The 15,560-nt window shown below is 40.3% G+C and overlaps 1 protein-coding gene across 2 annotated transcripts; it reads left to right on the top strand.

The window, feature by feature from the left end:
• The first annotated feature begins 834 nt into the window (after positions 1-834).
• Positions 835-13,955, top strand: CMAS (cytidine monophosphate N-acetylneuraminic acid synthetase). Of its 2 annotated transcripts, XM_061353622.1 has the most exons (8): positions 835-1,051; positions 3,817-3,959; positions 4,179-4,334; positions 7,313-7,446; positions 8,706-8,800; positions 9,567-9,738; positions 11,567-11,717; positions 13,051-13,955. In XM_061353622.1, exons 1-8 carry the CDS (start codon positions 879-881, stop codon positions 13,278-13,280), a joined length of 1,254 nt encoding a protein of 417 aa, XP_061209606.1. In that variant the 5' UTR covers positions 835-878; the 3' UTR covers positions 13,281-13,955. The 2 variants fall into 2 exon arrangements, with proteins under 2 accessions (XP_061209606.1, XP_061209609.1); XM_061353625.1 differs by lacking the exon at positions 4,179-4,334.
• The last annotated feature ends 1,605 nt before the right edge of the window (positions 13,956-15,560 follow it).

Here is a 15,560-nt window from a genome sequence, read left to right as displayed (position 1 = left end):
CAACAAGACAGAGTGCCGGGTCATGCATTTAGGCCACAGCAAACCCATGCAATGCTACAGGCTTGGCGAAGAGTGGCTGGAAAGCTGCTCGGTAGAAAAGGACCTGGCAGTGCTGATTGATGGCCACTGAACATTAGCCAGCTTGTGCCCAGGCAGCCAGGAAGCCCAATGGCAGCCTGGCTTGTATAAGAAATAGCACTGCCAGTAGGGCCAGGGCAGTGATCATCCCCCTGTACTCAGCACTGGTGAGGCCACACCTGGAATACTGGTTCAGCTGTAAGCCCCTCACTGCAAGAGGGATGTTGAGGTTCTGGATCATGTCCAGATAAGGGCAACAAAGCTGGTGAAGGGTCTGGAGAATATGTCTTAAGAGAAACGGCTGAGGAAATTGGGGTTGTTTAGTCTGAAGAAGGCTCAGAGGAGACCTTACTGCTCTCTACCGCTACCTGAAAGGAGGTTGTAGAGAGGTGGGTGTCAGTCTCTTATTCCAAGTAACAAGTGACAGGGCAGGAAGAAATGGCCTCAATCTGCACCAAGGTTCAGCTTGGATATTAAGAAAAATTTCTTCACCAACAGGCTGCTCAGTGCAGCAATGGAATCATCATCCCTGGAGGTGTTCAAAACCCACTTAGATGAGGGCCTTAGTGACACAGTTTATCGGTGGCCTCAGCACACCTTGGGGTCACAGTAGGACTTGATGACCTTAAAGGCCTTTTTCAACCCGGCTGACCCCGTGACTCCCGGACACCCACCACAGCGCCTTCCCCCACCCCGCGCTCCCAGCACGCACGCGCGGACAGGCCGGGCTGGGCCGTCCGTCCCCGGCGCAGGACTACACTTCCCAGCGTGCACAGGGGGCAGCGGGGCCGTGCTGGGCAATGGATTGTGGCGCGGCGGCAGGCCAGGGGCGGTCGTGCTCCCACCTGGCCGCGCTGGTGCTAGCGCGCGGCGGCAGTAAGGGCATCCCGCTGAAGAATATCAAGCTGCTGGCGGGGGTGCCGCTCGTGGGCTGGGTGCTGCGGGCCGCCGCCGACTCAGGCGTTTTCCACAGGTGCGCAGGCGCCGTCCCGCTCCCCGCTGTCCCGGGCTCATCAGGGGGTGGGTAGGTTTTGCCGGTTGGCGGATTCCGAGGGATTGCGGTGCTCCGAGGGGTCGGGGGAGCGGTCTCTGTCCGCAGCGGGCTTCTAGGGCAGCCTTCCCTTCCGTGCTGTCTTCTCTCTGACAGGCTTTGGAGCGCCTGTCGTGGGGCGGGTGGTCCCACACCGGGACGTCTTTAGGCTCGGTGAATGAGGCGGGTGTGTAGTAGGAGTCCCTCACTGAAGGCAGAGGTGGGCGGCTAACGCGGCCTTGCGTTAAGGATCGGGTAGGGCAAGGCAAGCAGGCTGCACCCTGACGGGAACTCTGCCATCCCTTCCTGGTTAGGGCGAGCTGCGAAGGAAGGAAGGAAGGAATTAGTCGTGCAGTGCAGTACTTTGAAATTAACGTTGTTCTGATTCGTGGTTGGGAGCCACTGATTGAGGATGTTTGTCAGTAAGTGTTGAACGGGGCTTTGAGCAACCTGGTCTAGTGAAAGGTGTCCCAGCCTGTGGCAGGGGGATTGGAACTAGGTGATCTTTAAGGTCCTTTTCCAACCCTAACCAGTCTATGATTTTATTATGGTTTTATTTCTTAAAGATGGCTGCATTAAACAAAACTGCCAGGCTGTAGGTAACATGATTCACTGGATTGCAGGCTGACTCCAGTGGCCCACTGTGCAAAGCTAGGCTCATTAAGATTGCTTGGGGCCACATGCAGCTCAGGTTGAGTATCTCCAAGACTCCGCAGCCATTCTGGGCACTGGTTCCATTGAGGGACAACCCATAATGGAACCAGTTAAACTGGTCCTTCTGTTCTTGCAGTATGTGTCTGTGTCTATTACTGTGCTCATCCAGGAGAAGTGTCTCTGTTTTCTTTCCACGTGCTCACCAGGTACTTGAAGATGGCAATAAAGTCACTCCCTCACTTTCATAAGTCTGAATCAAGACAGGTCTTTCAGCATCTCCTGGTATGCATGTGCTCTGAGGTCCCAGTCATCATGCTGGCTCTCTGCTCGGCTTGCTCCAGTTTTTTCTTGTTGTATCAAGAAGCCCACAGCTGTACACAGCACATTAGAGGCAATCTTTTAAATGTCAAATGGAAGGAAATAACCATGTGTGCCCATGTGACACAGAACAGAAGCTTAGTTTGTGGCAAAGTGCAGGAAATTTTGGTAGCAATGATTAGAGCTAGATAGATACAGTATTAGTGGTAACAATATGGGCATTAGAGATTTCTTTTTTCTGCTGGAACAAAACTGGAAGTCTTCTACCCACATACTAATAATTATGTGTGTGGTTAGGATGCACTTGGTATGTAGCATGCAAACCTACTCCATTACATCAAAGCAGGGACTTGATGTAGTCAAGTAGCAGTGTAGCCCAGCAAGATTCAGAGCTAGAAGCAAGCATGAGCCTTCTGTGTCCCATAACTGCTGTACCATTATCTATTCTGGAAAACCTTTAAAATTGTATCTCAAAAGTTGAGGAAGTTGAGTTGGTTTATTTTTAATAAAGCAGTCAAAACCATTTCTGACCTGGAATTTTTTAATAATTGGTAATTATTTAATGCTTGTGAATCTGTATTGCTTAATGACCTATGGTGGTTTGAGCAACCTTCTCATTTTCTATCTAGCACTTCAGTTTTCCCAACAGAAAGCCACTTAGGGTTGTGCAGCCTAACTCTTGAGGCATAACAAGTGCATTAGATGGAATATTAGGTTTTGCTAGTCACCTTTGAAACAGCTGTGTTGATGGGATACGTGTTACACAGCAAAACTGTTAGTTGACTGGGGAGTGTGTGTTTAAGCTAACCAGCCTGAAGAAGTTTATGGAGAATACCTCTTCCGCATTTGCTCAGCTGGGTGTGACTTCACATTGCTGTTACTGTCATACATATTTTTATTCTGATGATCCCATGATGTCTTTGCGTGAAAAATACTTAACTAAAGCACTATTTGCCATGTAGAATGCATTGAGAATGCCAGTGTTGCTGAGAGAAGGGCTATTTTTCTTTTTTTTTGTTTTTGTTTTTATATCTCACACGCTTTTTTGTCACAGTGATGGCAGTAATGGCTTCACAGTGCTCAGCCAGTGTTTATCATCACATAATATTCAGACTTGGCCCTTCCTTTTGTAAATGTTTATTAACCCTGAACGATCACAGTCTTGTTTTACCAGTACTGAAGGTTTTCTGTGCCAAAACATGTGGTTGTAACTTGAACAGCTCTTTCTCTGGGATTGTATTGAGCCTAATTAACACATTTTAAAACACTTGCAGGTAAGTTCATCTTCTGTCTGTGTGGCAGCTCTTGTCAGCCTTGTTTCTGAACTCTTAGATGATTTTGAATGCCTCATTCAATCCATTCACAATTCATTGATCTGTTAGCATGCCTAACAACTTGTGGTGTGCTGACACTGGATTTTTCTGGTAACACTTCTGAATTTTATATTGCTTAAGATTCCTACATGGAAGCTAGATCAAGCACCCTATAGTATTAAATTGAAATGCAGCCCAATCTTGAGATTTTTACAGTCTGGTGAATGTGAATCTGTATGTTTTATAATTATTGTTAAAAGTTGCTTTATAGTCTTACTAATGCAAATAAAAGAGCTAGTTCCTTTCATTGCAAGGTGTAGTGCATACATAAGCCAGAGTGTCATTCAGGTTAGATTATGGTGGGCAAGTCAACAGTGCTGGGATTTATTCTTTATATTCATTTCTGTCACTGTCTGCCAACAGTATATGGGTTTCTACGGACCATGATGAAATTGAGAAGGTTGCAAAGCAGTTTGGTGCTCAAGTTCATCGAAGAAGCCCTGAAGTTTCTCAAGACTCCTCAACTTCTCTAGAAGCTATCAGAGAGTTTCTTAATCATCATCATGGTAAATCAGTAATGAAATATGCTGACCTTTTATGTTGTATCCCCAGAGTGAAGATGCACTTACTGTTCAGAAACATAAGTAAAACTACTTATTACTTAGAAAAATAAGTAAAGCCTTTAGTAAATAAAAGCTAAAGATTCTCCTTGTGTGTGTGTGTGTGTGATCTACTCATACCAATTAAGAATGTTGTTTCATAAGCATTTTTTTCTCTTTCTTTAGAGGTTGATATTGTAGGAAATATTCAAGCAACATCTCCCTGTTTACATCCAAGTGATCTTATAAAAGTGGCGGATATGATCCAGAAGGAGGGGTTTGATTCTGTCTTCTCCGTTGTGAGACGACATCAGTTCAGATGGAGCGAGGTAAAAAAAGGAGGTAATACTTAGGTGTTTCTGATTGCACTTAATTTTTTTTTTTTTTTCAATTTTTTTTTTCATGCCAGTAATATTTACATTAGGAAGTGATATCCTTCCTAATATAAAAGGTGGGAGATATAGAATGGCTTAGAAATTCCTTCTAAGTAGTGCTGTTTGATATTACTGATCGTTGCTCAGCCTTTCTGTAACTGTTCTGTAGAATTGCTAAGGTATTGAAAATTAAAATGTTATTATCTTGCCTAGGCTCAAAATAGCTCCCAAAAACTTTACATGTAAACTTCTGCTTAGTGGGTACTCATGTGCTTGTAGACATGACACTGAGTTCCTGTCTTCACTAGGAGAGTGTTCTTACTCTGCAGTAGCTAACAAATGACAAATAATGTGGGGTAAAGTCTTAGGGAAGATGGGATGGCAGCCTCTTAGCCTGGAGACTTAGGGTGTGTTTCAGGCTGCTAATTTGGCTGTTGACATATGTAAAATTGCAGACTGCCTTTGAGTCATGAGGACAGAGCTCGTGTTAATTAGCTCATACAGAAGGATGTGACTGTTTTTCCCAGTGAAAATATGCCTCTCAGCTACAGCTGCCTAGATGACTAAAGGCTGAACTCTACTTGCAAATAAAGATTGTACCTTGTAGCTATAAAAGTACCTTTTGTCCTTATACAAAGAACTATTCTGCACATTATCTGTATCAGTTTTGTTGCTGTGAGTGAAGTAGAAATGTTTGCTGCTTTTTCAAAAATAGTTGATTCAGATACTGTCACATCGTTATTTTTTAAAAATGAATGTGTTACTTGGACATTAGAATTATTCTGTTGCAATACAAATTGCTTCAGATGAAATTTTTTTTGAGCTTACAAAGCATCATACAGTTTAGTATTGTACTCTTTTTTTATATTTATTTTTTAGTCTTTGTTCAGATGGCTTTAAAATACTGATTATGTTAAAAGAATTTTTTATCTTTTCCTGTGTCTTTCTGTTGTTCCTTCTGCATGAAGGTTTAATATTGATGCATTCTGAAAGAGAAAGGTGTCTCTCTGGAAGTGTTTTACTTCATTGAGCACACAGCTCTAGTGTATTTATGAAGGACAAGGTATGTGTATATATACTAAAGCCTCAGGATGTTTTGGGTGTTTGAGAATGCCCTCTTAACTTTTTTATAGTTCCTAGATCATGAGACCTGGTGAATTTCAGCTGCTTTGTGTGTGTGTGTGTGTGTGTGTGTGTGTGTGTGTGTGTGTCGTGGTTTAATCCAACCAAACAGCTTGTTAACTCACTCCCCCCTCTTCTTGCCCTCCCCCTACTCTCGGAGGGATGGAGAGGAGAATCAGAAAGAATGCAACTCCCACGGGTTGAGATAAGAACAGTTTAGTAACTAAGGTATAACACAAATCACTACTGCTACCACCAATAATAGTAATGATAAAGGAAGTAACAAGGGAAGAGAATACAACACCCCATCACCAGGCGACCGATAACTCGCCCCCCCAGCCCGACCAAGCACCGACCGATACCTCCTCCAACCCTGCAGTCCACCTAGCCCTTCCGGCTAACTCCCAGTTACATCCTGGGCATGACGTGCTGTGGTATGGAATACCTCTTTGGTCAGTTTGGGTCAGGTGTCCTGTCTCTGCTTTCTCCCGGCTCCCCTCCTCCCTGGCAGAGCATGAGGCCCACAAAGTCCTTGGCCAAACCAAAACACCATTGTTTTTCAGCTCTGTTCCCAGCTGAAAGTCCAAACACAGCACTGCACCAGCTACCAAGAAAGAGAAAAATGACTGCCACTGCTAAACCCAGGACAGTGTGTGTGTGTGTGTGAATTTGAGTGGCATAAGGGCAGAAGTCTGGTTCCTGGTTCAGTTTCTGCTGCGTGCACTACTGGCTTTGATAACAATATGGGATCTTACGGGATCATGTTTGTTCAAAGTCACTTGTTTATTCGTTGTGGGCACTGATTAAACCAGTTATGAGAAGTTAACATAATGTGTGTCCTTAAACAGGAAATATTTTTGGGAAGTGCTAAGATGTTTTCATAGGCAAAATTTCTTCTTGTATGCTTTTCAGGGTTTCAGGTTAGTCCCCTCAGCTCTTGGAGTTCATTCAGGGCATTCCTGGTTTTAGGCATAGGTAGTTGAATTGGGGTTTTTGACTCTTTAGAAGAGTGTTTCTGACAGTGGCCAGTTTTGGAGCTGGTGACCTCTCAGGGTTTTTTTGTGGTTGTTTTTTTGTTATTGTTTTCCTTTGTTGTTTTTAAAAGTTGGAATGAAAGATTTTTCTTTCCCCTCCTAGAACCGCAGGGTAGTCCTCTGGTTTGTTATCCACAGCTCCAAGAAAGAGAGGCAACTCAATGACCCTTTATAAAGCTAAACAATGAGAGGCCATAATGAAAGAAGTTGGTGATTGCATTGTGTCCTTCATTTTTCAATAGAAAACTATTTAAAGAAAGTTCATTGACGCTTGTTTTGGTTTGGCCAAGGACTTTGTGGGCCTCATGCTCTGCCAGGGAGGAGGGGAGCCGGGAGGAAGCAGAGACAGGACACCTGACCCAAACTGACCAAAGAGGTATTCCATACCACAGCACGTCATGCCCAGGATGTAACTGGGAGTTAGCCGGAAGGACTAGGTGGACGGCAGGGTTGGAGGAGGTATCGGTCGGTGCTTGGTCAGGCTGGGGGGGGCGAGTTATCGGTCGGCTGGTGATGAGGTGTTGTATTCTCTTCCCTTGTTATTTCCTTTATCATTACTATTATTGGTGGTAGCAGTAGTGATTTGTGTTATACCTTAGTTACTAAACTGTTCTTATCTCAACCCGTGGGAGTTGCATTTCTTTTTGATTCTCCTCTCCGTTCCCCCAGGAGTAGGGGGAGGGCAAGTAGGGGGGGAGTGGGTAACAAGCTGTCTGTCTGTGGGTTAAACCACGACAACGCTGAACAGAGATGCTAGAAAATTTATTTTGTAATTTTTCTTTGTTAACAGAAAACAAAATGACAGAACCACAGAACCTGAATCCAGCAAAACGATACCGAAGGCAAGATTGGCCCGGGGAACTGTATGAAAATGGTTCATTTTATTTTGCCAGGAGACAGTTGATTGAGAAGGGCTACTTGCAGGTTAGTGCTTCTGGTTTTCATGCTCTTTAGAATAATACACCTTTTACTGTTGTTGTAGGGGGTTCTAAATTCATGAATGTACTTCTGTTTCTGATGCAGTCAGTATGAAGTAACAGCACGTTAAGTTAAGGACAGTTTACTTATTATTTGAAACTTAACAGGGCTAGCTGCAGTTCCAGTAACAGCATCCTCCACAGGAATCGGATTTATACAAATAATACTGAGCAGTATATAGCTATAAGCTTAAACAGTACAGTACTGAGTTTCGCATCAGTTCACCAGGATGCAAGCACACATCTTGCAATTCATTTTAGTGTTACTAAGGGTGCGAAACTTCATGCTTCTATAGGCTTCTCATTTAATCTATAAACCTGTATTCTTGGCCAGTTTAGTCTTAGGCCATTTAACGCTGTAACTTAAACAGTCTTTTTCCCTTTCCTGATGTTTACATCCCAATGTAGTAATGCAGAACAAATGCATTTACTTCAGCTTTCACTATTTGTTTATTTGTCTACAAGTATAATCTCTTCATTTTCTCATGCAAGACAAGTTCTCCATCTTACAGGTCATTTCCAGTATTTGTTAGCAGAACTGCAAAAAAAGTCCAGTGTAAATATTTCTGTATTTCTAACAGGAATACCTTACTAGGTGTGTCGAGAATACCAGGTTCTTGCTTCACCCTTTTCCAGATATGTCACTAATGCAGAGATGCTAGCTTTAGGTCTGTAGTTTGTAAAGACCCATGCAGTACCAGCTAGCGCTGTGTAGACTTGCAAGCATTGATCTGGGTAGTACAATTGTGTTGAATTCTACATTTTATGCAGATTGCGCCACTAACTCTCAGAGGATTAGGGCTTTTGGTTCTTTTCATGTACATTGGGATGTGGTGGATATTTTTCCAATTGGCATTGTTTGTGTAGACAGCAAAGAAAAATAAACATACTCTTAAGTCCTAAAGGCATTTCTGTTTTATTGTAGTAAAAGACCTGGTAAAATCGGTGTGATGTAATGACTACAATGCATAACAGCTTTCTTGCACACTTTCTGTAGTGGTAAAATAAAAATAACCTGAAGTTCCTTCACATGCTTGGTTCTGTGCCACTGGCAAAAACATAATTATTGATGGTTCACATATACAAGCTGTTGTGACCAATGTTTAGCCAGATACTTAGCTTTCATTATATGGTGCTAAATTGTACGAGTTTCTTAATCTTGTATTAAGCCAAGCAGAACATTTTAAAGGGTTCTGTTTTATTTAGGGTGGCAAAATGGCCTACTATGAAATGCGTGCAGAGCACAGTGTGGATATTGATATAGACATTGATTGGCCTATTGCAGAGCAGAGAGTATTGAGGTAAAACTACTTTTTATTCCTTTATTTCTTTGGTATCTCTGATAGTTTCAGAGTGTGCTCATGTGAATTCATAATGTATGTAATATAGGTAATCAGAGATAATTGGACAACTTGCTTTCTATGCATTTTTTCTTATATCTGTTTAAATCATCTAAATTACCTTTGCTATATGTTTGGGTTTGGGTTTTGTTTGTTTGTTTGTTGGTTGTTTTTTTGAAAGCCCAGCCTGGGGGAAATTGTAAGCCTCACTGTACTATAGCACTGTGTTAGCATCATCTCTGGCCTTTCCAGCTGAGTTGTCCTAGGCTTCCATGGTCTGGAGCAAGTTTACTGATGCACGTGACTGAAGAGTATTTGCGTCTAAGGCATGAGCTGACTACATCTTGTCAGTTGCCTTTTGTTTGCAGCTACTCTGCACTTCTCTAAGGAGATAATTGGTGGGAAAGGAGTGTTTCTGTGCCTTTTTCATCCTTTGCTCCATTTTGGTTTTGCCCCACATAAATGCTACACAATATAAGAGGTTATGCTAAGGAAATAAATCTCATCCTAATTTTTAAATAGACACCATAACTGAGCTGTCTTTGGATTATTCTGTTTTTTTCTTTGAAGAGGGAGAATATAGTTGGAGAGGGACGATGGTAAGAAAAGACATTAGAAAAACAATGAATTTCAAAGTTGATTATCTGAAGATCACATTTGTATTTTAAATATTTGAGGTTTGGAGTGCGCAGAAACTTCCCTCCTAAAAAGCAACTTCTTTATCTAGCTTTGGATATTTTGGCAAAGAGCCATTAAAAGAGGTGAAGCTATTGGTTTGCAGTATTGATGGATGCCTGACAAATGGTCGCATTTATGTGACAGAAGATCGGAAGGAAATGGTCTGCTACGATTATAGAGACATTATTGGTATCGACCTATTAAAGAAAAGAGGAATCCAGGTATGTGGTGTTCTGAAGCGTGAGGCTTTATGCCTGTTGTAAACTGAACATTGAAAGATTCTAAAACCCTGCAGCACGTAAGTTGAAGTTTCTTCAAAGTAGTTGTGATCAAGCAGCATAGTACATTGGTTCAGGGTTGGGACAAATGTTGTTCTTGGATTCCATATTGGAAAATTAAAATGTTTTGACAAAGTTTTCAATCTCATTCACAGTAGCTATAGCATCTTTTTGTCCTGGAAGAATGTGTGAAGAAGTCTTTATAGTGTTTTGCTAGCACTGATCTTGTTGTTCTGTATAGTCTAGACACTCACTAATGAGAAGTCAGCTTTACTAAGCAGGGATATGTTGTTACCTCTTACTATAGAGAGGAAGAAATACCCAGACAAATCAATTGGTTCATCCTAGATCACCACGATTGTTGCAGAGAGGGGAAATCAAACCCCGAACACTTTCATCTTCATAGTTGTTTTAACCATAACTTACATTCTTTGAAATTGTAAGAATTCAGTGTGAATGAAAAATGGAAACAACCCAGATCGTAACATGCCTACTTTCACTATTTTTATAACTACTATTCAGTTCTACTGATCTAAATCTTTGCTTGGATTTATGTAGCCTCCTGCCTATTTTCTGTCTGTGCTGCTGCCTTTGGTACAGCTGGAAGAATTTTTGGGGGGTAAGAACTAAGTAAAGATTTAGGTTACCTTCAAAGAGCCTTAACCCAGTTCTCTTGCAGGTAAAGATAGGCATGGGATAAGATAATAACTTTACCCCAAGTAGACTTCTCCAGATACATTTTTGGAGTCTCCATTGTAGGATTCTTTCAGAACAGGTTAGATGAGACATTCATGACATACTTTGCAGCTGTTGCTGTGTTGGGGCAGTAAAATGGAGTAGATGATTTTTCAAAACTCCCTCAGCTTCATTTTCTGTGAGGCAAAAGGGGAAGGAAGCTTGTAATCATTGATTTGTTGCATCTAGGACCCATTTCCATACTTGCTGTGACTTGGAGTCTTTCCTTAAAAATCTCCTGGGTTTTGTGCCACACTTTATGTGTTTCTGGTATATGTTGCTGATCTACTGCTTTGTGTACCACTTCTGTTCATTCTGTACTTAAAAAGTCCAAGTATTTCTTAGTATTTAAAAGCAGTTGGGGAATTTAAGCTTGTCCACAGCTTAAACAGAAAACTTGGAGGGGTGCTGTCTGAATTTTTTAAAAATCTTGCAGCAAAAGTCTTCTGGGTTTAGCTTACCTTGTACATCATTTCCAAAACGTCAGATTTGGAATGAACTGCAGGAGATTTTATCTGCTGTGCTGCATCAGTTTGTTTGGTGTTCTGTTGATGTTCTGAAGTCCTGCGGTAAATAAAATTATGTTATTAGGTAAAGGAGTCATAGAAAATACTTTGTAATATTCTACTTCTGCAAGTATTACAGAAATCTTCCTTGGTAATTCTCATATTCCACACTGTAGCTTAACTAGATGCTATTGCACTAAATAGTCAGCATGCCACTCTACTGTGATACCCAGTATTTTATTCAGTACGTGTTGCATTTAAAAAGACAAGCAAATTTATATTTTTGAACCTCAGGGAAGCCTGCAGAATGGTGTTTCACTTTCCCAAAGTAACTTCAGGACTCTAGTGTTGGTTTTGAATGCTAATCACATCTGATAGGAGTTTTGATTTAAGAAACCAGTTATTCAGTGCTTTTCTGGTATCTGAGAGAGCTTTTATGAGAAAAAAACTTCTGTTTTCTTAATAAATAATCTTATATGTTTTATTTCTTTTTATATAGAGTTTATTCTAACTTGACTTTATTTTAATAGGTTCGACTTATCTCTGACAGAGATTGTTCAAAGACACTGTCAGCCATGCAGTTGGGGTGTATAGCAAAAGTTAGTGCAACAAATAAATTCGAAGTCCTAGAGGAATGGCAAAAAGACATGGGTTTAAGCTGGAAAGAAGTCTCTTACTTAGGTCAGTTCCTTTTTTTTGATAGTAAAATTTTATATGGTATACGGAAATAAAAACTTCACAGTGCTGCTCAGCTTCAGATTGCTTTGCTCTTTGTTAATATGCTGAACTTAATATGATTGACATGTAAATTATAGCACCCGATCACCAAAGGCAGTTATGTATTTTTAGGCTTGTTAGGGTACAATCTGATTATTAAAGGCATTGATGAGTCAGTGTCTAATTTGTTAAGGAGGTATTGGCTGTTCTTGTAGAATCATAGAATAGTTAGGGTTGGAAAGCACCTTAAGATCATCTGATTCCAACCCCCCTGCAATGGGCAGGGACACCTCATGCCAAACCATGTCACCCGAGGCTCTGTCCAACATGGTCTTGAACACTGCCAGGGATGGAGCATTCGCAACTTCCCTGGGCAATAACCATTCCAGCGCCTCACTACGCTCACAGTAAAGAACTTCTCCCTTATATCCTATCTAAACTTCCCCTGTTTAAATTTTAACCCGTTACCCCTTGTCCTGTCACTACAGTCCCTAATGAAGAGTTGCTCCCCAGCATCCCTATAGGCCCCCTTCAGACACTGGAAGGCTGCTACGAGGTCTCCACACTGCCTTCTCTTCTCCAGGCTGAACAGCCCCAACTTTCTCAGCCTATCTTCATACGGGAGGTGCTCCAGTCCCCTGATCATCCTCGTGGCCTCCTCTGGACTTGTTCCAACAGTTCCATGTCCTTTTTGTGTTGAAGACACCAGAACTGTACACAATACTCCAAGTGAGGTCTCAGGAGAGCAGAGTAGATGGGCAGGATCACTAAAAGGAGATTTATAATGAGATACAGGAAAGAGATGTATTTATTTTACAATGAGATTTAGGAAAGTTTTTGGTATTATACAAGCTTGCAGCTACTGCCCACAATTTTGAGCTGTAGTTCATTTCAGGTGGACGTTGTATAGATTATATTCTGAAATGGAAACGAATAGAATTAAAATTGAGAGCCATATGATTCTGTACAAAACTATATTTCAGTAACAGCTTAAGTGTACCATTTGCAAATGCTTATTCAGCTTCTCAGATAATTTTACTGCTCTTAAAAGTACCATTCTCTTACCTGAAGATTGTGTGAAGTGTGATCAGCATTGACATATGTCACCAAGATTTTCCAAGAACTCACATGTGCAAACCGCTGTTGAGCTGCTCAGATGAAAATTGTGTCATGAATACAAAGTTTGTTGGTTTTGTTTTTTGTTTTTTTTTTTTTTATATGTACACAATGAGATAGTGAGTTTGCTCAGCTTTTCCTCTCTGTGATATTTTACCTTGTCTGTCATCTTTCTCCATAGGAAATGAAGAGTCTGATGTGGAATGCCTGAAGAAAGCTGGCATGAGTGGTGTGCCTGCTGATGCTTGTGTAGTCGCTCAGAAAGCTGCTGGTTATATTTGTAAAAGCAATGGTGGCTGTGGAGCTGTCCGGGAGTTTGCAGAACACATATTCCTGTTGTTAGAAAAGGTGAACTCATCAAGGAAGCAAATGGAAGAAATGAGTTCAGCAGGAGAGAAAATGGGGAAATGAGAACAGCAGGAGAGGAAATAAGGAATGAATGAAAAAGGACTAACACAGTTGGTCAGTCCTGCCTTTCTTCTCTTCCCCTCTCATTAAGTCTGTATCCCAAAGGATGGCTTATCTTCAAGTTTTACATTGCCATGAGTTATAGAGATGTTTCCTTCTGATGTCTGACTTCAGTTAAGTGCTGATATGGGTGATTGTATGCTGATAATAATTATAATATTCAGGATTATTTTAGAAAGCCATTAAAGAAATGCTACAAAAAGTAGTGTTCCATAAATCTAATCTTAATCTTTACACCTGTCTTACAGGAATGATGTGTCTTTAGTTCATAATCCAGACATTTTTCAGGGATCAATGATTTTATGTGACTTGAAGATCTGTAATTCAGACTTTCAAAAACAAAAATCTGATAGTTTTTCTCATTTGGATTACATTTCCTTTATCAAATGTCAACATGGTATTGTAGTTGTGTGCTTGCTTTTTTTGCAGGATTCATCTCCATAAGGAAGAGTTTTAACATGCTGGAGAGATGAGGAGAAAAATAACTATCAAACTTCTTCCTGTATTTTTAAAAGAAAGCTCAGTTACTGTAACCCCAGTTAATATTAGTTAAGGAAAACACTTAAGTGTGTGTTAAATTTCAAGCTCATAAATAACTAAATGGCATTTGGAATTGTGTCTCTTTGAATCTGTTTATATTGGGGTTTATGGAAGTGCTTAAATTAACATACCTGAATGCTTTGTAAAATTTGGGGTTAAATTCCACACTAACATTAAACTCGGTTTCTATCTATGAAGGCCTTTATAATTGCTGAGTTAAAAGCTCTCTAGCGTTTAACGTGTATTGTCTGGAAAACTAGATGCTGTTTAAAAACAAAAGACAAAAACCAGAAAACAACCAAAACATAGTTGTTGATTGTGGGTTTATAAAAACTATATATATATACAGACTTTTTAGCAGGTTAATTTAAAGCTGGTGTATATGTATGCTTGTATTTATGGAAAATAAAATTTTTACTGTGTCTTGCTTTAAAGAGCTTGGTATCTGTAAAAATTCATAGAACTGACTCTAAAAATAAGCATCAGTTTTCAACCCTAGTATTTATCAGTGAATCAAGTTCTGCTTTGGGTTATGCTAAAAAATAAAAAATAGCTGAGGTACACAGGTAATTACTACTGAGTTGAATAATAATGGATTGTCATTTTATTTTGTTTCTCTGCTAAATAGACACTCCCACTATAATATCACCTGACAGATGGCCCTCTGCTTAACTGTGTGTTTGCTTCCTTTTACAAAGGAAAATTTTAAACTGAATTTCTTTTACTGCCTATCTACAGTAGGAAGAGTAACAGGTGAATAGTTTACTAATCAGCTCTAACTTATCATTTAAGTATTTCTTGTCAGTGAAGTTTTAGGGTTCTGTGCTGGATAAATCCTATGAACTTTGATAACAGGAGAGACACATTTTAGACCGAACTGTGGACTTTGGTACAGGGAGATGGATTATTCAGCTTTATAGACTTATGTGGTAAAGTGTCGGAAGTCCAGACTCAATGAACAATTCAGGTTTGATAATGTCATAGAATTGGCCAAGTTTTTCATTACTTCACCTTGTGTCATTATCCGTAACTTGCTGACTTAAATTTCAACAAGAGTTTGCTGTGAATAGATTGCTTTAAACAAGATGACTGTGATTCCCATTCGTTTTATGTTAGAGAAAGCAAAAATGAGTAAGTGCGATTGTAATAAAAATATGAGCTGGCAGTATTGTTTTTAGCCTACTGTTTGAATCAATAACTCTTCTGATGTTTCAGCTGCTTGCTGAATGTGCTGCGTATACATTGTGTCTCTACCCAAAATTTCTGCATGAATCAAAAATAAATGGAGAGATGTTTTTATATGAGTGTTGGTAACACTTTGGCACAAGCAGTGGTTAGCCCTTCGCCTACTTCTGGATCCATGAATTTATTTTTATCTGATATTTGTCCTATTCAGTGTATGCTTCTCTCCAGTTCTGTGCTGTTTCCTGTAGGGTAATCCAGCGTGTTCTGACCTTAGTTCATTTCAAATCAATATGAATTATATATCACTCAACCTTTTGAGGTTAAAGAGATTTTATAATACTTGGTGATTTAAACTGCTTAATACTTTTAAACCATGAGCACATATTAGTTAATCTTTTCCAGAGCCTATGTAAGATGGTTGTTCTGTTGGTTTTTGTTTGTTTTTTTTTTTTTTTTAATTATATTTTCTATTAGTATTCTCTTAAAACACTATTTCCT

Source organism: Neopsephotus bourkii, unplaced genomic scaffold (genome assembly GCF_033783945.1).
Source record: "Neopsephotus bourkii isolate Nb327-2 ecotype Australia unplaced genomic scaffold, CSIRO-AGI_Nbou_v1 NB_690, whole genome shotgun sequence".
NCBI classification, from domain to species: domain Eukaryota; kingdom Metazoa; phylum Chordata; class Aves; order Psittaciformes; family Psittacidae; genus Neopsephotus; species Neopsephotus bourkii.
The sequence above is the reverse complement of the archived record's forward strand: the minus strand, read 5'-3'. Positions and strand labels throughout refer to the sequence as shown.

What these genes read in the sequence shown, in the direction of transcription:
- CMAS (XM_061353622.1), top strand. Translation starts at nt 879, where the DNA reads ATGGATTGTGGCGCGGCGGCAGGCCAGGGGCGGTCGTGCTCCCACCTG. An exon ending in GTTTCTTAATCATCATCATG is followed by an intron (nt 3,960 to 4,178) that starts GTAAATCAGTAA and finishes CTCTTTCTTTAG; the next exon opens with AGGTTGATATTGTAGGAAAT. An exon ending in GAGCGAGGTAAAAAAAGGAG is followed by an intron (nt 4,335 to 7,312) that starts GTAATACTTAGG and finishes CTTTGTTAACAG; the next exon opens with AAAACAAAATGACAGAACCA.